The sequence below is a fragment of the Ahaetulla prasina genome, chromosome 2 (assembly GCF_028640845.1).
Source record: "Ahaetulla prasina isolate Xishuangbanna chromosome 2, ASM2864084v1, whole genome shotgun sequence".
In the NCBI taxonomy this organism is placed as follows: Eukaryota; Metazoa; Chordata; class Lepidosauria; order Squamata; family Colubridae; genus Ahaetulla; species Ahaetulla prasina.
This window is the reverse complement of record NC_080540.1, coordinates 61804166-61831264: the sequence shown is the minus strand read 5'-3', so window position 1 is coordinate 61831264 and position 27099 is coordinate 61804166. Positions and strand designations below refer to the sequence as shown.

The 27099-nt window shown below is 40.2% G+C and overlaps 1 protein-coding gene across 8 annotated transcripts in view; it reads left to right on the top strand.

Moving 5' to 3' along the window:
- NCKIPSD (NCK interacting protein with SH3 domain) overlaps window positions 1-11419 on the top strand; it is a 148444-nt gene extending 137025 nt beyond the window's left edge. For all 8 annotated transcript variants that reach the window (XM_058170187.1, XM_058170190.1, XM_058170191.1 and 5 more), the window contains exons 11-13: window positions 3326-3418; window positions 6677-6849; window positions 9735-11419. In XM_058170187.1, the coding sequence (XP_058026170.1) occupies window positions 3326-3418; window positions 6677-6849; window positions 9735-9938 (470 nt within the window). In that variant the 3' untranslated portion in view covers window positions 9939-11419. The remainder of the gene's footprint in view (window positions 1-3325; window positions 3419-6676; window positions 6850-9734) is intronic.
- Window positions 11420-27099: the final 15680 nt, after the last annotated feature.

Genomic DNA, 27099 nt, shown 5'->3' with positions numbered 1-27099 from the left:
TACCTCAGGCTTCAGAATTAAAACAAAATTTATGGAGTAAAAGGAGCCCAAGAAGCACACTGCCTTTAATCCTGGCATTTGATTACATAACTATCATAACTAGGGAGATGCATTCCTCATGACTTTGCCTGCATCTGTTAAAAGTCTATGGCAGCCACCGCATCCTACAGTTAACTATATTGTAAATTAAGAACCATATCTTTAATCTGAATCTTTCCAACATTCATGGAATAAATTTATATTCTAATATTTTGAGGGCAGGGCGAAGAAGCATTTTCTATTTTAATTGTACACATGATTATTTATAAGCCTCATGTCACCTCTCAATTAGCCTTTTGACAGGCTATCGTGTACTATGGTAACCTCATTAACGTATTACAGTGCATTCATTTCACTTCAACCCCTAGGAGTGATTCATCTTGAATCAGATGTCCCCTTGCTTCTGCTGCTTTCCCCTGTGACTAAAGCACGTGTGGGTCCCATAATCATTCATTTTGCAGCTAGAAATGCAAGAGTTGTAATAGCGAGATAAGATTTCAGCTTTGCTTATAACGGGACCGCCTTCCATTTTATAATACCACTTCACAGTCCTGCTGCTGTGTAAAAAGCCTGGGTTGCATGGGTTAAAACTTCAGTAACCCTCTGCTTTCAAGGAGAGAGCACTTCACAGGACTCTTGTCAGTGTAATTCTGCAGTTAACTAGGCATCTTCCTCCTTTTGCGAGTGGCAGATTTTCTGCTTATCCCTTGCTGTGCCCTGTGAATCTCATTAACTGTAGAAGCATTGGAGTCTCTTTTCCAAAGATACTCTATTGGATAGTACTTTCTTCTGGAATGCCTGCTCTTTCATATTCTGGCCAAGCTGAAAACCTTTTGGGAGGCAGCTTAACTTATTCTGGCTGGTAGTGATTGCAAGCTTTAAAAAAATAATAATAAAGCAAGACACAGAATACCCTGTGATGTCGCTTTGCCTCTTAATTCCGAGCAATTTGGCAAGTTCTTATACTGTCACATGGTAGCTGTCATATCTTAATTGCTTAATGCATTTATAAATGATGCCATCCCACAATGCATAATTTTGATGGAGGAAGGAATAAAATAAACACTTATTATAATCAGCATCTTGTCATATAGATAAGGAAAAACATCATTAGTATTTGGATGGTGATGTAGGTCTTTTTTCCTGAGACACAGGATTAATCATGTGATCAAGTCCACTTTCTTTGCTCTTTTAGTCATTATTTTCCTTCCTTCATTATGTGGCTTAATTAGAAATTAGCCAATCACATCTGCAGGACTACCCAGCTTTGGGAAATATTTTTTTCTTTTTGGGATACAGTGGAAAACCATGATGTATGACATAATAACATAGATTCCAAAGGGAGAAGCAATACCAGTTGGTCACCACTGTGGGGCATTGGTTGAACTCTTACCAGCTGCAATAAAAAAAAAGAGTAGGTGAGCTTAGTTTTTTAAAAAATATGTGGGAATAACTTTGACTCTTTCGTTAATTAGATGCCATTTGCGGATTGAAAAGTTAAGAGAAATTTCAGCTTGTTTGTCATAATATACATTAAGTCTTTGAGTACAATTCCATAGCATAAGCCAATCTTTGCCAAAACAGCATTTTTAAAGGATATATTAGTACAAAATTCCCATAATTTCTAAATAGTCTGACTGGAGCATATTCAGATTGGAGAAGTGTGGAGTAAGTCCTGATGAACATTGTACAACCAGCCTGTTCTGAAATTAAAACAGTAATGAAACCCAAGTACTTTGCATTAATTTATCAAAGCTTCTGTAGTTTAGATTCCTGTGCTTTGTTCTATGACTCTTAAAATAAAAGTTATTTTTAATTTATTTATTATGAAATTTATTTTATAATATTATAATTCATCTCATTTCCAACTTACAATTACCTATTTCTGTTTTTTGAGAATGAATAAAGCTCAGGTTCTATCAATAAACAAAATGCTCAGGTATGTATCAATAAACAAAATCAGTATGGAAGCAATAATGGCAAAATGCACATTTTAAAAGTAATGCTGTTTTGTAAAGCTGTACAAATAAAGAATAGGTGCAGTTTTGAGAGATCTTCAAACGTAGTCATAATTACGTTGATTGGTTTTTAAAGAACCATATACAGTACATATCCACTTGGGAGGTGGATATGAACAACCAACTGATCCAAGAAAGAGTACCATCTGTACACAACATAAAATACTATAAAGGACCCCTGGCCATGGCTGCCATCTGCTCTTCAAACAGGAGTCAAGAAGATTCTCCAAATTGTATAACAGTTTTCTGTTTGGAATAATGCAACCCCATCCATAACTAAAGATGGAAAATCATTGATCCAGGAGGAAGCTAACCCCCAAAGCACTTCACATTCCTGCTAGGGTTGAAATGAAGCCTGTTCTTCCTCATTCAGACCCCCACAACTTCCAGGCGCTGAGACAGACACTCAGCAGCATCTCTTGACTGGCCAGAGATGGACATACATAGCTGAGTATCATTGGCCTATTGGTGATATCTCACCCTACATTATTGAATGACTTCACCTGGTGACTTCATGTAGACGTTAAATAAGAATGAAGCCATGGCTTCATCAAGCCATGAAGCATCCCACATAAGATCATTTATGGGTTAGATCTTGGAGGAAGGAGGAGAACTAGCATAATTCCGTATTCCCAACTCCTACCCCCACCTACTCTGAGTCAGTCCACAATTATACCATGGTTCATGATGGGAAATCATGATAGGAGATCAAAGAGAGCGAGAATGAATGTGTCAACCCTGAAGCTGACCTGACTGAGGCCACTACTCCCATTCTGCTCCCTTCAGATGTCATCTATAAGTACAAATAATGCACTTTCAGTTCTACCTTACTGAAAAGAGTCCAGGTAATTTGAAACAGGGCCTTCTGAAGCTACAAGGCAATCACTTTCTCTAAAAAGGAATGGTTATAAACAGGGTGCAAATAGTCCAAAATGGTTGACTCTAGGAATGGCTTCTTGAGGACAGAACAGACTGCTGACTCCTTAAGGGATAGCAAAACTGATCCTTCTCAAAGATTAGTTGGTAGATCTCAAAGACTGCCAACTAGACCAAATCACAGGTCTTACCAGGCACCAGGCAACTTGGGCTAGCCTGGAGTGATAAGGATCTGATATTGAGATGACCCAAGAAACCTGTCCACTTCCTTCAGAATAACAACCTCAGACTCAAACTCAGCCCAGGAGGTGCTTCAGTCAATAGATGGGATCTGAAATAATGAAGCAGGCAGACAGGTAGATATCTCTAATAACCCTCTTCTTGTTTCTTAGTTCCAGAGCATAATGTGATCATGGTTACTGTGAAGAAGCACTCTAACATCAAAATATTTACAGAGAAGCTGCTATTGCTTCTGAATCGTGGAGGTAAGGTCTCTTGCTATTTTATTATTTATCCAATTTGAGACAGAACTAATGGGAGAATTGATCTAGGAAACCAGAGGCAGAGAACGATTGGTAAACAGCCTCTCAATTCCAGGAGGTGTCTGCTTTTTAAAAGGTCTGGGTTAGGAAAATGTGTCCAACATCTGCATTCAAGACATTGACCTGCTGAAATGTTGGCTTGGTTTCCATTCAAATGGCCTGCTATTAAACGGCTTCCTAAATCGTTTGTCCGTGTAGAATTCAACCCAGCAACACTGGGATCATGGTTCCTAATATAACCAAAAAGAGGACTATCTTGTCTTCATGAACACCCATCCCTAATGGTTATGAAAATCAGCCGCATTCTGCTTTCTTCCTTCATAAGTTTTATCAGACAAGTTTGGTCATTGACTTCCAATGAAGTTAATGCTCCACACCCAGTGAAATTTCCCAGTCCAGGATATGAGCAGCAGATAGTTTAATTTATTTCCCTATGTCTGCTTTGTATGCCACAAGAAGGCTACAGTTAGGCTTCTTAGGGAATCCTTTTCTCCCCCCACGCCCACCCCAAAAAATCTTCCTCTTCCATCTTTCAATTAGTTTAACCACGGATTACTTTTTCCAGCAGTGAGCCCTGTGTTAAATCTCCTGAATCTACAGAGCCTATAGAAAAGCACTTCATTTAAAATCTGGAAAGCCTTATTTCTAGACAGCCTAATACCATTGTATCCATGCTTTCCTCACAAAGCTTTGTGCAGTTTAATGCCTTTAGGAGCAGAAAGGCTATATTTGTTTGTGTGTGAAGAGATAAGTGTGTATTCATTTTGAAACAAAGGAAAAATTAAATCAAATTATTTTGTTTGAAGATTAATAGGTTCTTTTATTTCTGGTTTAAGTTTTTTTTCCATATGAAAATTGTGTTCTTTTCATATTGCCAGCCAAGAGCTGGTTTTAGTTTTATATTACTCGATAGAATTTTAACTTATTCCATTGCCGAAATGTCCGTTCTTTGAAGAATCCACTGAATATTGAGTAGCAAATTAAAATTTTCGATAGAAGCCTCCTTAGAGATATGTGCTGCTTCCCCAGTAGAAAAGAATTCGTGTTTTTTAACATCGTAGAATATATGCATTGGTTTCATACCATATTTCTTCATATAGAAAGCAAAAAAAACCTATTTTTGAAAAACAATTACTGGTCAAATAAAATGTTACATCTGTTCATACATTAAAACATATACTGGTTTACTGCAGTCAAGGGCCAGGTAGCCACTTTTTGCCCATTTACACATCTTAGTAGTCCACGTGCACCAATATTGTTCAGTGAAAAAGAGAATTTTGACATTAGATTTCAGTGGCCAAAATTACACTAATCCAGTACTGTGGATTTCCATCATTTTAGGTAGGAAAAAGAAAAATACCTTAGTTCTAAAGCAGGTTCTGTGAAACAACCAAGCACCCTACATGATTATCGTACTCTAGAACTGACGTTGAAAACTCAGGGCATCTCCAATTTATGCTTCAAATGGAAAAGGGAATTGAGGAGAAAAGTGTTTCAGAAATGTGAATTGAAGGACAGATTTGAGGGGAAGCTCAGGGCCCTGGCTGTAGAAAATTATGTATCAGAGAGAGAGGTTAATGAATATAGTTTTATTGACAGGGAAGGCAAGGATTGACAGCCTATAAATCCTTTGTATTACTATAAATTTGAATTAAGGGATCCTATGACCTATTTAAAATTATTTAAAAGAAATTATTTCAAGTGTATATACTTTAGAATCAAGGTTGATTCCTGGTGACTCCCTGGACAAGGCCTTGGCAAGATTTCAAAAGTGATTTGCCATTGCCACCTTCTTAGGATTGAGAGAGAATGACTGGCCCAAGGTCACACAGCTAACTTCATGCCTATCATGGTCTAGAACTCACAGTCTCCCAGTTTTCTAGCCTTGTGCCTTAAGCACTACACCAAACTGGCTCTTCAGTTCTTTGCCTAAGAGTATACAAAGCCATCGTGCTGTTCTGTACCTTCTCCATATTTCACCAAGTCGTGTTACCAGAGACCTATATAAAAAAATAGAGAAGAAAGCCAAATAATTTTGAAATCAAGAGGGTTTTGGTAGTGACATAAAACAGCAGATTCTTTAGAGATAATCTTGAATTAATTGGATCATGGTTTAATTTTGAAGAAAAAGAAAATACAAATTATAAAAGGATCTCCATGTCTGTGAGGGGACACAAAAGCCTATGAGAACAAAGCCAGGAAAAATGAAAACCCTGGGCTTGCCTAGAACTCTTATTTTCTCACTGCACTTCTAAACTGCCCCTGATCCAGGGGTGAAATCCAGCAGGTTCTGACAGGTTCTGGAGAATTGGTAGCGGAAATTTTGAGTAGTTCAGAGAACCGGCAAATACCACCTCTGGCTGGCCCCAGAGTGGGGTAGGAATGGAGATTTTGCAGTATCCTTCCCCTGCCACACCCACCAAGCCACGCCCATTGAACCCGTAGTAAAAAAAATTGGATTTAACCATTGCCCTAATCTATGTGCTAGGAAGCAAAGGCAGGTTTCATAGCCAAAATTTGACTCGCCAACCACATAAAATGATAGTTTATTTACTTTATTTATGAAATACGTATTAAATTTATTTATTGTTCATATTATAGCTTAATACAAGCAGCAAAAACAACACCAAATACATTTTCTTTAGTTGCTCCAAAACCTAGTCCTACAAACAACAAAACCCTCCCTTTTCAGCCCACCTTCTAGCTATCAGTAAATACCCCAGAAATTGTCAAAGATCTCAAAGAGATTCTGATAGAAAAAGGAGATGTTGCACAAGAAGAAACTTGAGTAAACGTAGCTTCTTCCACCAGAATATTTTAATATCGGAAGAGTTTCATGAGCCGAAATAGTCTCTTTCAGACAATTAACCTGGATAATTAAAAAGCACACAAAATTTTATGCTTTATTGATACATCTGCTGTCATTATAGTTGGAGTCAGTTCACTCTATCTAATGTTTCCTCGCTGGAATAATTTTCTTTAATAAAAGAATGTAAGCTGTGGCTTGGAAGTATTTGATCTGCCTGCATTGCTCATTCATGCACACACTTCCTTCAAAATCCTTGCTGGCTTGCTCTGAACAAATGCTACCCTAATGCCTGTACCGTGTTACATGGAGTAAATGATTGCCTTTTACCTAAATGAGGAATGGCAGTGCATGACAGAATATCCCCTGTCTATCTTTTTTTTTATATATACCAGATGATCCTGTGTGCATCTTTAAACATCAGCCCCAGCCTCCACATTCTGTGTTGAAATTTCTTCAAGACATCTTTGCTTGCAAGGACACTGCGAGCATCTTCTACCACACAGACATGATGGTAATGATCGACATAATTGTGCGGCAGATTTCGGATCTCTCTCCTGGAGAAAAGGTAAAAGCTACAGGAGGAAAGGTAGTTCTAGATTTTTCTCCTCAAGAGGGGAAACATTATGAGATGAATATTTGGGGCATAAATGAGCTAGAATGGTAGAAGAAGCTTCTCTCTCGTCTCTGGTCTTATTGCTATAGAATGAGGAAAGGAATCAATGGTCTCCCATATCACTAAATGACAACTCCAGCTTCCCAGTCAACACAATCAGTGATGAAAAAAAAGGGGGGGGGGAATTGTGGTTTAGGAACATCTGGAGAGCCAGAGGCTGTTCTAAAGCATGTACAGTAGTCTCATATCTACAGAGTTGAGTAGATTAATAAGATCTCATTTAGATTTAAATTAAATTAGATGTCTATGGTAGGTAATAGTCAAGCTACAAATTGCATTAATTATGTGCCTAATTACCTAAAGTGACAAGCACAGGATTTTGATTCAAATTAAGACCACTTTGCACATGGAGAGGAAGTTTAAATTGCTTGCTCCCGTTCTTGAACTTTTCCCATGCAGCTGAGATAGAGGGATTAAAAAGAATAAGGAGGCTTCCTTCAGTGTCAGTAGAAGATTTTTTCTTTTCTCAATGAAGGCGTGGTTGGGATACAGGTCGTAACATTTCTTGCTGAACTTATAAGGCAACTGTTCTTTCTTTTTTTCTTCCCTTTTCAAAACATTATTTAAAGACAATGCAAATTTATATAATAAAGCAACTTTAAGGGCTTTTACATTATTTTATACATTGCTTATACATTGTTTGTTTGTTTGTCAAACATGTACAAGATAACAAGTATAGGTATGAACATAAACATAAACAAAGGAAGTAAATGCAAATAAATGGGAACAGTGAGACAGGGATGGTAGGCACGCTGTTGCACTTATGCATGCCCCCTTTACAGGCTCTTAGGAATGGGGTGAGGTCCACGGTAAACAGTTTGAAGTTGAAACTGTGAGGGTTTGTGGCTGTAACAACGGAGTCGGGTAGAGCACTCCAAGAGTTGACCACTCTGTTGCTGAAATCATATTCCCTGCAGTCAAATTTGAAGCGGTTTACCTTGAGTTTGTATTGCTTGTTTCCCCTTGTATTATTGTGGTTAAAACTGAAGAAGTTGTTGACAGGTAAGACGTTGTAGCAGACAATTTTGTGTACTATGCTTAGATTGGACTGCAGGCGGCACGATTCTAAATTGTCCAAGCCCAAAATTTTAAACCTGGTGGCATAGGGAATTCTATTGTGAGTAGCGGAGTGGAGTACTCTTCTCGTGAAATACCTCTGAACCCTGTTGTACTCTGTTCTGATTTCAGAGTAAAAATCTAGCACAGTTGCAATGATTGCTGCCTAGAAACAGTTTTACTGTAAGGGTTACACTTCCTGGGTATCAGAGATACCTTTTCTGGTAGTAATGGCATGTAGAAGCACATTATGTTAATGCTATAGATCAGGGGTCTCCAACTTTGGCAACTTTAAGCCTGGAGGACTTCAACTCCCAGAATTCTGGGAGTTGAAGTCCTCCAGGCTTAAAGTTGCCAAGATTGGAGACTCCTGCTATAGATTCTGCATTGCCTCCAAAAGCCAATTCAAGATGTCACCACTGAAATATGAAGTCATGATGGATTTAAAGATGGATTAAAGCTCAGAATGCTGCATTTGAAATCACTCAAATTTTTCATAGCACATGCAAAACAAATCTTAAATGGGTACAGATTTGTTTGGTTCTCAGTCTCTCCATGATAGAGAGTGCATCATAAATAAAATTATGTGGAATATTTTTTTAAAAAAAATGTGTTTGAAGAATGTACATTCTAACTGACAGATTCAGCTCCAATGTTTTAAGGTCTACATTTCGGATCTAATAAATGCAAGCAACTAATTGCTATGTTTTGAGAGCTCACTCTACAATTATGACAGGAGAATCATGAAGATTGCAGCTGGCCCCAAAAACTGGACTTGGGTGGGAGTGGGGAGTTGACATTGAGCCCACATATTTTTCCTTCAAAGAGAGAGAAGGACTTGAAAGGGAAATCTTAATATAACTTTTAGATTCCTTTTTTATCATACAGTAAGTAAGTATTATGAAAAACTATCCAGCCAGACAGCTCAAACTACCATACTTTTCAGAGTATAAGATGCACTTCCCCCCCTAAAAGGAGGTGGAAATATTGGTGCGTCTTATACACTGAATACAGCCATTTTTGGCCTCCCAAACCCCCCACGCATCACGTTTTTGCCCTCCCCAACTCCCAGGAGCACTCTGCAGGCCTCCCAAACCCTTTGCGCATTCAGTTTTTCGCAAAAACGGGATGCGCAGAGGGTTTGGGAGGCCTGCAGAGTGCTCCTGGGGGCCAGGAAAGGCAAAAACTTTATTTTCTTGTTTACCTCTTTGAACTCTTGGTATGTCTTATACTCCGGTGCATCTTATAGTCTCACGCTGGTAAAGCCTGTTATTAAGAACACAGTAGCCTGCAATTACTGCAGGTTCGAGCCCGGCCCAAGGTTGACTCAGCCTTCCATCCTTTATAAGGTAGGTAAAATGAGGACCCAGATTGTTGGGGGGGCAATAAGTTGACTTTGTAAAAATATACAAATAGAATGAGACTATTGCCTAATACACTGTAAGCCGCCCTGAGTCTTCGGAGAAGGGCGGGGTATAAATGTAAACACACAAAAAAAATACGGTACTTTGAAGGGAAAAAACCACTTATCTAGATGAACATGAAAACAAGAACAGCTCAAGAACTCTTTCAAGTTTATTCTAATGGCTTCTGAGGGAGTTCCTGTACTTCACAAGGATTGACTCTTCCCAAGGCATTTGTCTTTCCAAAAGGCTGCCCCCTCCCCCACCTCGATTTCTTCTCTTTCTCAATTTTTTCCCCACTGTCTTCTGCTCTTACAGCTGCGGATGGAGTACCTGTCTCTGATGCACGCCATCATGCGGACTACCCCATACCTACAGCATAAACACCGTTTAACTGACCTGCAGGGGACCTTGCAACGCATCATGGTGGAAGCAGAGGACAGTCAGCAGTGCCAGATGGACAAAATGATAATCCAAGAGATTTATAAAGAGTTTCGAGAGATAGCTCCCGGAGCCAGCTAATTGATCGAAGGAGAGAAATAGCGTGGAATCAACAATACCTCTTGTGGTTATGTCTTTCCCATCCTTTCCACTAGAGCTCCTGCCTTATTAGACCTGCAGGTGAGCCCTGGAGTTTCAAGGAAATATGACAAAGAAAGTTTTCACATAGATGCCCACCAGTGTGAAGTGCATTAAAAATGGCATTTCCAGGTCTGTGACTGGGGTTGGGGGAGACCTCACAAATTAGAGGGGGATTTGGCTTTTTAGCACCATCGGCATGATTTGACTGAAAGCAGGAGAATATTATTATTATCTCCCCGGTGATCTTTGCACTAAAAAAAAAAAAGACAAGGGTAATCTAAATAACTTTATGCTGTCCTTAGGATCGCAAAGCAAGAAGTCCCCGTTATAATTATTTGTCTCTCCACACAGTTGTTGTCCTGCAGCTAGCTACAAAATGCAGCAGGCCAATGATCTGAACAACATGCTTGGGTAATTTTGTGTCCGCAACATCTAGTGCAAAGTTGCTACAGTGCTAGTGAGGGGAAAACGACTTGCTTCTCCTAACGTGCCCAGTGAGTTTTCTGATCCATGTATACCTATGTGGGTTCAACATGCCAAGCTCCATTCATGACCCCGATCCGACCAAGCACCCGCTCGTCTTAAATGCTTAATGCAGTGGCGTTTACGTTTGAGTTTCTTGCACGCCGAACAAGGACAAGAATACTGATTGTCCAGGCACTGCAGCAAGAGATCCTTCAAACAGCCTGCTACTTAGACTTACCGTTAAAGGCGCACCCTCTTTGAAAAACACTGCTTCTTTCCTGGTGTATGCTACTATTTTTGCCTCTGGCACTGCACGTATGAGTACTGTGTGTCTGTAAGTGGCAACGCACAGTGCGCGATCAGCCTGCGGGTGTTTTTTGCCTTGAGCTTAGTAGCAATTGGTTCTGCCTAGCTTTACCTTGTTTTATGTTCGAAAAGCTACCTGAGCCTGATGTCTGCTACTGCTGCTCCTTAATATGCACAAGTTGGGAGAAGTCCTCTTTATCTAATTCCTCCAGATCTGCTGCAAAGTGGATTATTTGCTCCCTTTCCCACTGAGAGCCTTTGACGGACTGGGGCTGTAATATCTCAATAAACATGCATGCTGCCACAGCTCTTCATAGTGGGTAAATAAGAGCTTTGCAATCGTTGCTGTAGCAGTAGCCTGAATTTAAACTGGAAACATTTGGATAACCTCTATAAATCTAATGGATGCAGAAATAAATTTGAAACAGTTTCTTAGGCTAGGGCATCTGTTTGACAACCATGTCCATCTAGGGAGCTTCTGCCATTTTCTGTCTTTCAAGTAGAGAATCAATACATGTGCCATCCAAAATAAAAGAACAGCCTATATGTTGAAAGGGACTTGTATTTTCATAGAATCAAATTCCTTGTGAATGTTGAAAGGGAATTGTATTTTCATAGAATTAAATAAACGTAGTCCATGGAGAAAAACATTTTCTCGTTCTTGTCTCATTCAAGAGCGTTTCTGTGTTGCAGGGTGTTGTGAGTGTGCATTATGAATGGCTGCATTCCACTACAATACTACCGTCTGGCTAGCCTAAATGCATCAGCATTGTGGATTTAGACTTTTATTTGGACCTTCAGGTAGCAAGAGGAAAACAGAAGTGCTACTTATTTAGATGCAGGCCATCTCCTTACTCTCCCTTTCATGTTCGTCCTGTTTAAAAGTGTGTTTAGGCCATGTAGCTATATTTTTAAGCCACCTAAAAAATGGGAATTCGTGACACAGAATTCTTTTTAAACAGAAATGTGGGATGGCAAACTTTAAGAAGAGCCGGCCTTGTAACAAGTTTCACACAAGCACTGTTTATTTTGAGGGCAGCTGTCTTTGTGAATGGAGACTGCAGCCTAGACTTATTTCATCCTAGGAAAAGAAACACTCTGTGGTAATCCTCTCTTTGTTCTCTTCTTCCCATCCCCAGCAACGTTTGTACAAAGAGGAGCGAAATAGTGAAGGGCCAGTTTGTCATTCGGTTAGAATTCTGATCCAGAAATAACAATATGAAGATTCATTCAGCATGGCCTGGGCAAAAATGAGTGTGGAATAACAATGTCCTACCGGACAATCCAACCTGGTTAGAAAACTGAATGCAAAAACTCATGGAAATGTTGTGTGGGGTTTTTTAAACATTGCATATCCAGGCAAAAAATGTGATGTGCTTTGAATTTGCACTTCAAAACATACTATCAATGTAGAAGGTGAAATAGAATTGTCCCATGTTGTGTGGCTATGTAATTGGTGATAGCAAAGCAATAATTTTTGAGTCTGGAAGATAAGGCTGATTTCCATGTGGTTTACCGTCTTTCTAAATTTACTCTTGAAAACACCGAGCAGTTTGGCAGGTATAAAATGTGTGAATGCAGCAAGAAAACCACCCACTCTTCGAAATTGATGAGTTATATTTGATACATCATATATAGCTAAAGATGACAGCTTATTTAGTTATATAATGGATTTCTAGGCCATCCAGCACAGACTGATTTTGGACAGTGTATAGCAATCAATTCAGAAAAGATCTGTTACTGAATGTGAGTTTGTGTGTCATTGAGTCAGTTATTGACTCCTGGCAACAGCCTCGACTAGTCCTTGCAATTTTAGGGCAAGATTTTTGTAAGCAGTTTGCCATTGCCTACTTCCTTGGGCTGAAAGAAAGTAACTGGCCTAAAGTCAACCAACTAGCTTTGTGCTTTGTCAAGTATCCCAGTGTCTATCCTAATGCCTTAACCACTTGTTAAGTGGTTCTTCAAGTGAACGAATGAACAAACTGTACATTTTTAGGACAGCATAATACCAATATTGTATGAGTAGCATAATGTATCCTGAATACTATTTTGTTCCAGTCCAAAGAATTCCTCATTTCCTTTGCACAGATTTAATGCGTGCAAGGAAGGAATGGCCATGAATCAAACTAATGACCTATCCAGTGTTTTGCCTGGCAGAAATTAATCTAGATCCTTGTGGAACTGCTTAGATCTGCAAGAGGTTACTATACTAATGAAGTACTCCATTCCTTGCCTTTCCTCCCAAATTTATTTTAGATATACTGATGACAATCTCAACATGCTGAAATAAAGCTATAAGTACACCTGTTGCCTTTGAATTTTGGTTGCTCAAAATATAATATTTCAGGCATTTGCCTTCCAGACCAGTTTTCCATTGCTGTTGTACCAGTTCTTCCATTTAAGAAATTGGTTCACAATGTTAGCTGCAACTAACTGGTGGGAGCAAGATGGGGGTCATTGGTCTACTTGACTGCTCACTGGCTTTTGATACTGTCAACTATGGTATCTTTCTGGAACAGCTTCAGGGGCCCAGTGAGGGCACACTCTTGTCCCAGTTTAGTTCCTTTCTCCAAGGCTGTTTCCAGTAGGTATTGATCAGAAGCAAAAGACTCATGGGGATCAGTGTTTACTGCATGAAACTGCTGGTTGAGATCATCCATCATCCTGGGGTGAGATATATCATTTGTACACTGACGATACTCAATTGTACATCTCTATCCAGGTAAGTTAAGCGATACTACAGTCGCCCTCTCTCTGTGCTTGAAGTCTGTTGAGGTATGGATGGGGAGCAAAGGTTAAAGCTGAACCTAGGAAGACAGAGTGGCTTTGGGTGCTGAGGCTCTGGCTCGTGGGGAATTTTCATCTTTGATCATGGATGGGGTTGCACTGCCTCAGACAGATGTGCATAATCGGGGTTCTCCTGGACTCCCAACTCCTGTTCAAGGAGCAGGTGACAGTCATGGCCAGGAGGGTTTTTGCACAACTGTGTAGTGCACATTTCTTCTCACAGTCACCCACGCTGGGGCTACATGGGGCTACATGGTATCCAGATGGCACAAATGCTGACTTAAATTGGAGTGGCTCACATAGTTTTGCCAAAAGCCCAAATTTGCGCATGTGTTGCCTCTTGCAGGAGCTGCCATTTTGCTTCTGGGTGCAATTCAAGCTGCTGGTTATCATCTTTAAAGCCCTGCATGTCTTGGGACCAGATTATTTGAAGGACAGCCTATCCTCAGTTGCCTCTGCCCAGCCCACCAGAGTACAGGACATGTGCAGGGTGAAATCTACTTACCTTCCTTAACAGCTCGGGGACTTCTGCATGCACAGAAGGTAAAAAACACATTGCTTCCTGGTTAAAACCAGGAAGTAATGACACCCAGGCAGAGTGAAGCCATCGCTACCAGATCGCCAAACTACTGGCTGTGATTGCTACTGGCTGCAATCACTACCGGATCACGTGATCCGGTCCGATCAGTAGCATTTCACCCCTGATGTTGTGGATCCCATCTATTAAGAAAATACATTTCTGGTCCAAGAAGAAAAGCTCTAGTAGTTCTCTCCCTATAAAACATTCTCCCAGACCTAAGATTGGTCTCTACTTTGTTACCTTTTCAAATGGTCCTGAAGATATGGTTCTGTCAGTGGGCTTAGGGACTCTGGATTGAAACAGAGCCAATCAAGTGGCTTGTTTGATTGTGTTTGACATCATAGGAAGGGGACAAGATGAGGTATTGGGGTTTTAAACTTTTCATTGGTGTATGCCACCCAGAATCACTGTGTGTGTTGGGTGACAGTATAAATTTGTTGAATAAATAAAATACTAAATAGCTAGCAACTACTATCTTCCCTTTCCCTACCTTTATTCTGTTTTAGCACTTAAAATTGGCTAAGACCTGCAGTGCTTGTCTGCCGACCATGGTTCCTGTGTCTGCGAAATATTTTCAATAAGTTGAGAAAGAATGAATATTGCTGCAGAAGTGCCTGATAAGGCTCCTCCAGGATATTGTACAGGAGAACGAAAAGGTTTAGCCAAGTGCTTATATATTGATAAATGACTTTGTAACTGTTAGAAAGCAAAGGAGACAACTTGCCAAACAATTTGATTGGAATAGAGCAGGCCCAGCATTTCATGAGATGCTGTTAACTCTTGAACTGGATCAATGAATTTCCTATAGGAAACCTAAGTACTGTCCACATAAAGGTGTCTTTATATATTTTTGTATACATAGATTGAGGGTTTTTCAGCCACCATTGAGCCTACAAATGTGCAATTTAGCCATTTTATGTCATTTGGTATTAGCTGTTTGGGGATGTTCAAACAAGAAGCAGAACAATGAGTACCAACTCTACCTCTATTGTAAGATTACATTAACAAAATCAACAACACCAATGCAAGATTGAAGCATTTCTCTCCCCTTTTCCTTTCTGGGAAACAATGGGAAGGCCCTTCTGAAATGCTTCCTACACTTTCCCTCCTTCTGTGGGCAGAGATACATTTTACATGCTGGTTGTCCAGTCTGCAGCTTTTCCTCCTGTCTCCCAAGGTCATTCACACACATATCACTACATCTTGACTTCCTTTTTGTCATTGCAAAATTGTACCTTTTATACGCTGGCTATTTCTTGAAGTGCTAAATCAGCACAGACAACATTTGTTGAAATGTACAAAATGAAGGGATTTTATCTGAAAGGAATTTATCACTTTGAAGTTTTTAATACATTAGTAATTAACAGACGGAGTCTGCTCTGTTATCTGAGTCTCCAGAACAATTTGTACTTGGATTGACATTTATAGATGAGTTGGATACCTTTTCTCAAGGATGTATATGGGTAGTCCTCAACTTACAATCATTTGTTTCGGCAATCATTCAAAGTTATGACAATACTGAATGAAGGGACTTACAACTACTCCCCAGGGTTACAGCCATTGCGGTTCTCACAGTTTGTATTCAGAGTTTGGGTGCTTGGCACTAAACAACCACATGGGCATTTCAACTTCCCTCCCCTCCCCTCATCTCTTGCTTTTTACACTGTGCTGCAACCTAGGAGCTTCTGAAGCCCAGAGCCATGGTGTTCCAAGAAGCTCCTTTGCACCATGTTTCTGAGCCAGTCTGGGGCAGCTGAGGCTTCCAAGACCAGCCGTAGATTTGTGTTGCGGCTTGGGACCTTCTTGTAGCCCCTGAGCCAGGGTGCATCAAAAAGCCCCTGAGCTATAGTGTGACAAGCAATCCCAGAGCTCCGGTTGTGGGGCTGCTTGCCATCCCACAAGGCATGGTTCTGGGTGGCCAAAAGGACAGAGATGGGGGCGGGAGAATAGGGAGTTGGGGGGAATTGAGGGGAGGCAATTCCTTACCTTGGAAGAACTGAAGCTCAGGGCTGGGAGGAACCAAGCATAGAATGACTTGGATAGGTGTGGGTCCTTGGATAACAACCTCATCACTTAGTGACAGGAATTCTGACCCCAATTGCTGTAGTATCATCATCTCTAGTCCTGGTTCCAGTGTAAATCATTGACACCGATTTGTATTTTTCCTCTCCAAATTGTATAGTGGCCTTTTTTTAAAAAAAAGCAATTATCAGGATCCAAATTGCTTCTGAGGTAGAATTAGTAACTAAGAGCTGCATTTTTCTCTGTTACATTTGTAAAACCTCTTCAATGCTGAACTGTGTTCAGATTCATTCATATTCTTTAATGAAGGGACCTTGATTTCTATGAAGTTACATGGCAGAATTTTAAATAATTATTTTTAACAGAGTATATTTACATTTTCATCTTTGTAGCAGCTTATCTTTTTAATGTAATATATCAAATCTGATTTTCCCCCCCAAAAAATCTTGTTTTTAAGAACTATTTCTGCTAGATCTTCTATATATATTCATCTTCCCATTGAGTCTGAAAATCGTTAAACTAATTAATAGACCATAAGATATAATCAGCCTCTGGAAAAAAAAGTTGATCACAATCCCTTGGTTGTTTTTTTTCTCACTGAAATTGCTGCATATTTTGGAGCTGGTGGGGTTTTTTTAGCTGAAGCTCACCCATTGCCCAGCATTTCAGACAAAGGCAAAGCTTGCCTGTTATTAGGAAAAAGCGAGTGCTGACTGTAAAAAGATGGGAATAGAAAGGGTAATCAGAGCTATCGCTATTATCCCAGCTGGCAGTTCCAAATGTCCTGCCTTTTAGAAAGGAAAGCAAGAAGCAACCAGGAACTTAGACTCCCATCCACTTACAAGCCTCACACCAGCTTGGTTACTTTCCTCTAACATGCCTTTGTTTCATGCTGCTACAACGACAAAATGCTTTCTTTTGTAATACCTTCCCATTCCTACATAGTTAGCTTTCCTCCATGTTTCTCACCTCATAGCTTTTCCTAGATTTTCTATCAGTATTGCTTCACAGATTAGCCAATTGTCCTGTCACGGATTATTCCTTTTATTATTATTATTAATAATTTTATTAAGGGCTTGGATAGTATACTGTCTTCTGATACCTAATACTGAATCTTAATAAGGCTGTAAGCTCCTGTTTTTCTTAACCCTATTGTGGAAAGATACTGAACTAGCTTTATGTCATGAGAACATTGTCATTCACCTCAACTACTGAAAAATGTTGCTGTTTCCTTTCCAACCCCCAAATTAAGAATTGGAAAAATTTGTGCTATTTCACTCTTCCCTAAGGTCTAGGATAGTTGAAGATACTGTTGTAATATACTGTATGTGGATGTTATTTTCCCTGGAGAGGATAAATCAAATTAAAAATCAAGGCTCTGCATTCATATAAGCCAAATCGTGCATGGCAAGGACGCCAAGAGTCTGTATTAACATTCCTCTTCTTCGGTTAATCTTGCTTTGGATTTATCACAGAAGGACTTTGGATCTGCGTTTCTTCACGTGGAAATATTCCGAATGCTCCTGGGTGTGGAGGTGAAAGCCACAAGGACCAACTTATCTTTTTAAAGAAGTATTCTCCTAAGATTAGGCTGCTAAATACCAGGTGCTTCTTCATAACAGCTGGAAGAAGAGAAAATGCACAAGTTCTGCCCAACCCCAGCTCCTGATGGCAATAAACATCCATTTCAAGGCAGCTGATATGATGCAGAACTAATAATTATAATTATCTTAAAGATATAAAGATAATTATCTTGCAAGTATAGACTCTGAGCTGATGGAAGTAAATATTCCTGCATCTTTCTAGGATATATCCAGCTTAATCCTAAAATAGAATTAACCTGAAGCAACTACAGTGGAAAGTTATTGATCTGTCCAGAACTTGGGAGGAGGTAGGGGAAAATACAGGGAAGAGAAGTAAATTGGAATAGGCCAGTAGAGAGTATTGCCAAGCATGTCGGTTTCATTAAAAAAAAGTTTTACCCACACTTGTCCCTAAGGATACAGCACAACCAAACACATAATCATTTTCCATCACTGTACTTTTCCTGTACGTATACCGTATTTATAATCTGTGAGCTTCTGTATCTAGACCCTACAGCTTTAAGGCTTGTAGAAATCATGTGTTTGTCTTTCAAAACTGCAGTCAGGAAGCAGGTTTATAGAAAATATCCCCAAATCTTGGAAAAGTATGAAGAATCTATACCTTTCAAATAGAGTGGATCTGCGTTTTCCCCCTAGTCTCGGCCAACATGCCCTGACACTGCAGGGACCACAATGCAGAGATGTGCATTGATTTGAATCCAAGTGGAGTGTTTTCTTTAAATTCCTATGAATGTAAGGGAATGTAAAGGTTTTCCACTAGCGCACCATTAACTTCAGGGACCTGAATACAGCTATAATCTCTCCTTGAGAATGAAGTTGTGCTATCCCGAGCATTTTACCTTGATGAAATGCCATCCATTTAAACGAACAGCAAGGCCCCTTTTCCCATTTTCACTGGATAATGTCAAAGTGGTAAAGGGTATAGATCAACACCCACCCGAACTTTTGGGGTGTCAGATACCGGTTCCGTGGAGACAGGTTTTTCTGTGGAATGGAGGGAGCATAGTTTTGTGTGCTGCCGCATCCTGCGGATGGGGCTTCACTTGTTTGCACAGACCGTTTTTTGACTGCCTGTTCTGTCCCCCCTCGCCTCCGTCTGAGTGATGGCTTAATTAGCCGGCTCTATCAGCTCTGGCAACAAAATAGCGAGTGTCTGCCAAGTGTCTCTGTTATCTCCCTCGACACCGATGAGTCACCCAGGAACAAACAGTACTTCAGCTCTCAGTTAAGCAGTTAATTTGCCTGCTACGAAGAGGCACAGCAGCTCTTGCTGCCTTTATATCCTGTGGGGTGTGGATCCATGACTCAGCACTTCCTAGGCCTGCCCCACCCCTGCTTCTGTTGTTCCTGCCTCTCCTGCCTATGAAACCTAGGGTCCAGCCAGGCCTGATTGCCATCAGCTGGGTCTGGAGGCGTGGCCTGGGGGGAAAGAGTCAGGGGACGGAGGCCTCATTATCTCTTCCACCTGGCCTGCCTCTGGTTCCTGGAGCTGAGCCAGGGAAGCCGGTGCTCCCGAGGTAAGTCCTGATGGCCCTTCCCCCTCACTTTCCAAGTCACTTTCTAGAAGAAGGCCCGGCTCGGGGGGCGCAGACACAACACTGCCATGGACTTGTGCTGGTCCACAGACTAAGGGTTGGGGACCCCTGATATAGCAGAATAAAATGCTTGGACACCTGGTTGACCAACAGAATGGATAATAGGAATATGTTGTAAAGGGACCCTTTGAACCTTGACCATTAAAAAGCCATTCAGGGTTTTAATGGTTTCTGCTCACAACAGAAACAAACAAACAAACAAACAAAACAAAAATTGCTCCCTCCAGCCTTGGCTGATTGATTGATTGGTGCCATGGCACAGTGGTTAGGTAGAATATAGAATTGCAGGCTAATTCTGCCGACTGCCAGCAGTTTGATCCTTACCAGGTTGACTCAGCCTTCCAGTCTTCTGAAGTCGGTAAAATGAGGACTCAGACTGTTGGGGGCAATATGCTGACTCTGTAAATCATTTACAAAGGGCTATAAAGCACAGTGAAGTGCTATATAAAGTCTAAGTGCTGTTGCTATTAGGTGTCATCAAATCAATGTCAGCTCTTAGCAACCACATATATACATTTTCTTTGACCCCAACCTAGTCCTTTGATTCTTCCAATGGGAGAGCCAGTGCTGCTCCAATATAGGCCATTCACCTTGCTGCTGGTTATCCTTTTGCTCTCACTTTTCCCATCATCATAGACTTCTCAAGAGAGCATGTTCTTCACATAATAAGGCCAAAATATAGTAATGTGAGCCTGGTTAATGTGTGTCTTAAATGACACACACACAGGTTATCCATGTGCAAACAGCAGCATTATTTATAAAACTGTGTGATTAATCAAATGATCTCTTCTTTTCTACAACAGCACCATAATATTCTGGCATTTAAAAAAAAATAGAAACATTTTTGTCATAATTGCTGATCTTTACAGTTCAGAGGACAAATAGAGTTGAACAAAAGGAGACTAGTGGACTGAACATGCATCTTAATAGAGATAAATATTTGAATTTTTAAAATTCATTTTTCCAATTCAAGTGGTTTGATGGGCAGGGGTTGATCATGCATAACAGACTTCACAGTCTCATTTGTTCCATAAAAAGCAGTCATTTTCTCTAACTCTCTAACCTGATACAATGGGAAGCCAAATAATATATCTCTAATGACAAAAGTTTGCTGGACAGTGGGGAAAAAAATCTTCATATAGGGCTGTCATCTGGCTTGCTTTTTTTAAACTAAATGATGCAAATTGGTAATTTTCCCCATCTTAAGAAATGCTGCATTACATCCTTTCCAGAATTCAAATTAAGGCAGTATCTTTTGTAGTCACCTGAAAGCAGATTCTTTTTTTGCTGAACTACCAAGAAGCATTCACCAGGCATGATGGTTAAAACAAAAGATAAGTGGCAGGAGAAGGAAAAGGTACATAGAATTCAATCCATGTCTGTATCAATTTAGTTGTATTTTGAACATCTTCTTTCCATGAGCTTTTGAAAGAGACTGATATTCCAGGGACTTTGTATGTCTACAGTTTTTAACATTTTGGCTCTGATCACACTATACTAAGCAATGACATTTTAATCCAGTCTTGTTGCCATATTTAGTCCATATAGTTAGGTTATGTGAATCCAGAATATTTGATTAATTGCATAAACACAATTAAGAAATGTAAGTAATAGCACAAACACAACTATTATCTGCAAATATAACCTGCTACAAAAATGGCTAGAGCAGCAATTACAAGTGAGATAAAATCCATATAAAAGAAAACATGGATAAACCTAAAGAGAGATGCTATTAAGTGCTTCTACAATTGATATTCCATCAAAAGTGTAAAGTTATAAAGCCAATTATATGAATGTGCACATACCTATCTCACTGTTTAAAATGGAGCTACAATTGCCAGTGGCAGAGAAAGCTGACAGATCCTTAAGATTTGGCATCTTTTTCCTTTCTCAAGAGAACAAGGCTTCTGCTTGAATGAGGCTTTTGCTTCATGTGACTGACAGCAAACAGATATTCTTGTCTTTACCATCAGCTGTCTAATAACATAAAACTCAATCTGCAAATCAAAACGTTCCCTAGATAAGCAGACCATAGTATTGTTGATCGGCCAAGAAGTTGAAAGTTACCTTTAGTTTTAAAGTAATAGCCAAGACCTAGTTGAAACTTGAAACTTTAAGAAGTTTAAGAAATATCTATACCTTTCAAGAGTAGAGAACTAAATGTTAAATATTTAGTTCTTCATCAGGTGGTGATGAAGAATGTCTCAGCTTGAAAACGACTGACTTCTAAATGTAGAGATTTTTAGTTGGTTAATTAGTGCTTTGAAGCCAATGTTGACATCTGGCAACTATCTGGACCTAACCCTAACCCTGCATTTTTCTTGGCAAGATTTCAGAAGTGGTTTACCATGCCTCCTTCTCAGGGCTGAGAGAGTGACTGGTCCAAGGTCACCTAGATCAGGAGTCACCAATCTTTTGGACCTCAGGGACCACTAAATTCATAATTTTAAATCCCGTGGACCACTAATATGATCTGCCTAATAACCAGCTGGGTGGGTGTGGCAAAGTGGTCCTGTGACTGGGTGGGCATGGCCAACTCAATGTCACTCACGTTGAGAGGTGCCTTGCCAGCCTTTTCTCGCTACTCCTCGCCTGCCCACCCAGCCTCCTTAGGACCCCAATAGGAAGCAGTTGCTAGAGCTAAGCAGCCACCATGAGAAAGAATTGACAAAACAGCTGGCTCAGTTGAAATTGGATCTAACCAAGAACAAAGCTCAGCAGAAGCACCTCACTAAGGATTTCAAGCATAAGCTTTCCAAGCAGAGGGAAGACCTGCAGGAGTGCAAAGCCAGGTGCTGGTGCCTGGAGGCTCAACAGGCTGAGATGGTCAGCCAGTTCCTGGCCATGATGCTGTCCCACTGGAATAAGGCCCTCCAGCTCTTTGCCACCAGCGGCACTTCCCTCCAGCCTTCGTCCAAAGCCCCACCCTGGAGCCTGAAGCAGACCCCAAGTTGGAATTTCTGCCCCCCTCCAACCCACACAAAAAGACCCAGAAGGGGGAGATTCTCTGCAGCAACACAAACATTCATTGCACATATCCAGCCCGGGGGCCATAGTTTGAGGTCCCCTGATTTAGTGCAATATAAAAAATGCAAATAATTTTTTTGCAAACCACCAAAATTTTCTCACAGACCGCCAGTGGTCTACGGACCACCAGTTGGTGACCGCTGACCTAGATGGCCTTTGTGTCTAAGGCAAGACTAGGTCTCCCAGTTTCTATCTTGATGCCTTAACCACTTCACCAAACTGATTCTCTATACATGTAGATAAAACTATTACATTAATTCAACTACTGCTTGCTATTTTGGTTCCTTTGTTTGTTTGTTCTACACTGCCCATCTCATCTAAATGACTGGGTGGTTTACAACAGAAACGTTTTGTCATTGATATGACTAGTGGGGGTAATGATTAGGATGGGGAAGCTGTAACCTTCTGCTATTGGAAAACAAAGCCATCTGGTATGGTTTTTTAAGTGCCCGGTATTTCTTGCTATTGGGTACATGGGCTGAAAGTAATGAAAATTGAAGTTCTGGAAAGCCACAGCTCCCTCACCCTATACATCCACTCTCCAATCCCATCCCAGATGCTTTTGATCTTCATTTCCTACGTTCGTCATTTCTCCTCTCTCACCTATATAATAATAATACAACAATAACAATAACAATAACAATAATAATAATAATAATATTAATATTATTATTAATAATAATAATAATAATAATAATAATAATAATAATAATAATAATAACAATAACAACAACAACAACAACAACAACAATAATAATAATAATAATAATAATAATAATAATAATAATAATAATAATAATAATAATAATAATAATATTTTAATTTGTATACCGCCCTTCTCCCGAAGGACTCAGGGCGGGAACAACCAAATAAAATACAAACACAGGCACATACAATATTAAAAACAACCCTTAAAAAACTTATTCAATTAGTCAGAAAATTTAAAATACAAATTACACCCTATAAAATTACAGAAATTTAAAACCCATTAAATTAAATTAAAATTTTAAAAATCAAGCCAGTCCAGCCATACGAAATAAATAGGTCACCAGTCTGTCTTCCATTTGTGTTAGCTCTTCCTTAGCAGCAGCCTATAGTTTCTGAATTCCCATTCCAGGTTTTTCTTAGCTAATTCTTCCCAACTCCTAATAATCTATTCTGTCCTGCTTTTCTGATCATCACTTAACAGTAAGGTCTGTTCCTTGTCTTATCATCATGTAATTGCTTCACTTCTGCCAGCAGCTAGCTGTAAGCAAGGCACAAGGCACTGAAAGCTAAATAAGCTCTAGTTAACATTTGTTGTGTTATCAGCTGATGAGGTTGGGGGTAATTTTTGGACATCTTTAATCTTATTTCCATTTGGTCAGACTGGTGCCAAAACGTATTTCCATCACGTTCTACTTGGGAAGTTGCTTCTGTGGATTAGTTTTCTCTCCTCTTGTTTGAAATAATGAAAGCAGCTCTTGTCTCTCATTTGAAAAGTTCCAGTAGACTTCTGCTCTTCTGAATGACCCACTGCTTAAACAGGTGCTAAACTTTGTGTGGTGTTAATTGGCTGGCCTTTGGCAGAGCAATCTCTATCGGGGGTCCTATAATTGGATTTTTGTAAGTTGACAAGATCGCCCCATTATTCAAACATGGAACTCTAAATGCAAAGTAACAGTGACAACTAGGATTAAATAGGCTGGAGACCTGTTAAATATTATCTCACTTGAGCAAATAATTAGGTTTTACTGCCACTGCGGCAAAGTTGAAAGCTTGCCTGGTTTTGTAGTGTTCACATGCCACTCAGAAGAAGGCTTGTTTTCTCCCCGTCTGTGACCATGATAGAGAATTAACTTGCAAGCCTTTTCACAAGATTGGGTGTCTGCAATAATAGCCAGCCTTAAACTGAACAATCCCAGTTTTGCAGACAATGAGCATCTCAGAGTTGCCCTTCCACAGTCATAATGGGGACAATAAACCTTTGCTTGGAATTCTCTTATAAGCTCAGCTTCTATTAAATCATTGTAGCAGCATCTGATTAGCCAGCTGAGCACTGGCTCATGCCATCCACATGCCATAACCAGGGGTGGTCAGGGCTGTACCACTGGAAGCCATCATTGGAACTGGCAATGGAATATTAACCCTCTCATGCACAGCAGAATCCAATTTCATCAGCTGCTTTAGCCAGAAAGGGACAGGAACATTGAGGTTATAAAAGGATCCAGGAACCAGTGCCTAAGACTTAGAATGTCTGAACTCTCTTCTGATTTTCTGTTATTTAGCTGCAGGTGTAACGTTTCCCATTCTGGTGCCCTTTAAATAGTTGTAGCTTCCATTACCATCAATAAAAAAGATGATCAGATTTGTAACTTAGCATATCTGGAGGGGCTTTGACTGCTTCTGTTCAAATGAGGGAGACTTCTTAGTCAAAAGGGCCGCAGTGTGGCTCAGGCTGTAAGATAGCCTGTTATTAACACAGCTGCCTGCAATTACTGCAGGCTCGAGTCCCACCAGGCCCAAGGTTGATTCAGCCTTCCATCCTTTATAAGGTAGGTAAAATGAGGACCCAGATTGTTGGGGGGGCAATAAGTTGACTTTCTATATAAATATACAAATAGGATGAGACTATTGCCTTACACAATGTAAGCCGCCCTGAGTCTTCAGAGAAGGGCGGGATATAAATGTAAATTTAAAAAAAAAGGAAGAAATCGCTTTTTGGTCTACAGTTTTATGTTCTTCTAAGCCTTAGATTCCTTACGATGGTGATTCTGTGACCATCTAAACCAGGGGTGTCAAACTTATGGCCCACAGGCTGGATGTGTCACGCACTGGCCACCCCCACCCCCATTTTAGTAAAGGGGGCAAAGTCACCATACATCACATGACAGCGTGACACCACAAATTCGATTCCCCTGATCTAAATCATGTTCCACTGAATACAGACTTGGACGAGATCAATGTTTGAAGCAGGGGTGAAATCTAAATTTGTTACTACCGGTTCTGTGGACTTGGCTTGGTGCGGTGGGGTGGGGGTAATGTGACTGTGGTCAACTTTTTTTTTGTTTACTTTTAAAAGCATTTTTTCTACAACCTCTTCGGCGGAAGAGTTTGCAGAAAAAAATGCTTTTAAAAGGCTCTGGCGATCCCAGCTGAGCCGCGCCATCATCATAAGCTTTTTTTTTTTACTTTTAAAAGCATTTTTTTTTTGGGCTGAAGAAAAAATGCTTTTAAAAGAAAAAAAAACCTCTGATGATCACGTGGCACAGCTGGGTGGGGGGGGGAAGGGATTTTTGTTACCAGTTCTCCGAACCACCCGCCCACATCACTACCGGATCAGGCGATCCGGTCCGAACCAGGAGCATTTCACCCTGGTTTGAAGCCTATAGGCAAATAAGTTTTTTTAAAAAAATACGCAGTGAATTATTCAAGGAGAGCTTATGTGGCCTAGTGTTTAAGGCACCAGTCTAGAAACCAGGAGGCTGTAAGTTCTAGTCCCTCCTTGGATATGAAAGCTGACTGGGTGACTTTGGGCCAGTCAATTTCTCTCTCTCAGCTCACAACACTCAGCAACAAGCTGGTCAGTCAATTCCTGTTTCAACCAATGGGTCAACACTCCGTTGATCTGGGGGTGAGAGTGGGTGGACACATTTTGCACTTGTGACAAAACATTAGGGGGAAAAAATGGTGAATTAGTTATACCTATTCTTAATATATTTCCAAATAGTCTATTTAACTGAATGATTAAAAATTTAGTCTAAGTCAGAAGTGAAGGAAAAATCACTTGGTTTCTAATGATCACATTTTTCCCCCTCTTAATTAAATTGATTAAAAATCAAAGTTCTGCAGTTCTGCAACTCAACTACAGGTTGGAGGCATTTAGAGCAATATTATACATTGTTTCTAACCATTGGATGAGCATATACGGCAGAGGTGAAATGCTCCTGGTTCGGACCGGATTGGGTAATCCAGTAGCGATGGCAGCGGGTAGCTTGGAGAACCGGTAGCAAAAATCCCTTTCCCCGCTGCCCATGCTCACCCAATCGCCTGGTCCCCACTTGCCTACTTGCTGCTTCTTTCGGGCTCGCTAAGCCTTGCTTCAGCTGTTGCAATCAATTGCATCAGCTAGCAACTGAATCTGCCTGCCTGCAATCCATCTTATCGGTGAGCAACTCAATCTGCCCACCTCCAATTGGGCAAGTAACTGGGGGAGGGGAAGCTTTAAAAAAAAAGTTAATTGGGATTTTTTTAAGGAGTTTTATTTTATTTTTTTAAGATAGCAATTTAAAGTTAAGGAAGTTTTAAATTTAGCTGCTTTTCTCTAAAATATAAATAAAATAAAATAATAAAATAAAATATTTGTGCAGCTTTATGAGATTTGGTGTGTTTCTATAGTGTTTCACTCTAATTACAGAAACACACAAAATCTCACAAAGCTGTATGTGGCATTTTGTGTGTGTGAGAGAGTCTGTTGTGTTGTGTGTGTGTAAAGTGTGAAAGTTGGCTTTTGAGCTTTTTGTGGCTGTGTAAGGTTCCTGCTTGTTGCAGGGGCCATTTTGAGTGAGGTGCAGCTGCTTTTACATTGTGTGTGAGTCAGTTGTATTGTGTTGTGTGTGTGTAAAGTGTGAAAGTTGGTTTTTGAGCTTTTTGTGGCTGTGTGAGGTTCCTGCTTGTTGCAGGGACCATTTTGGGTGAAGTGCAGCTGCTTTTATATTGTGTGTGAGTCAGTTCTG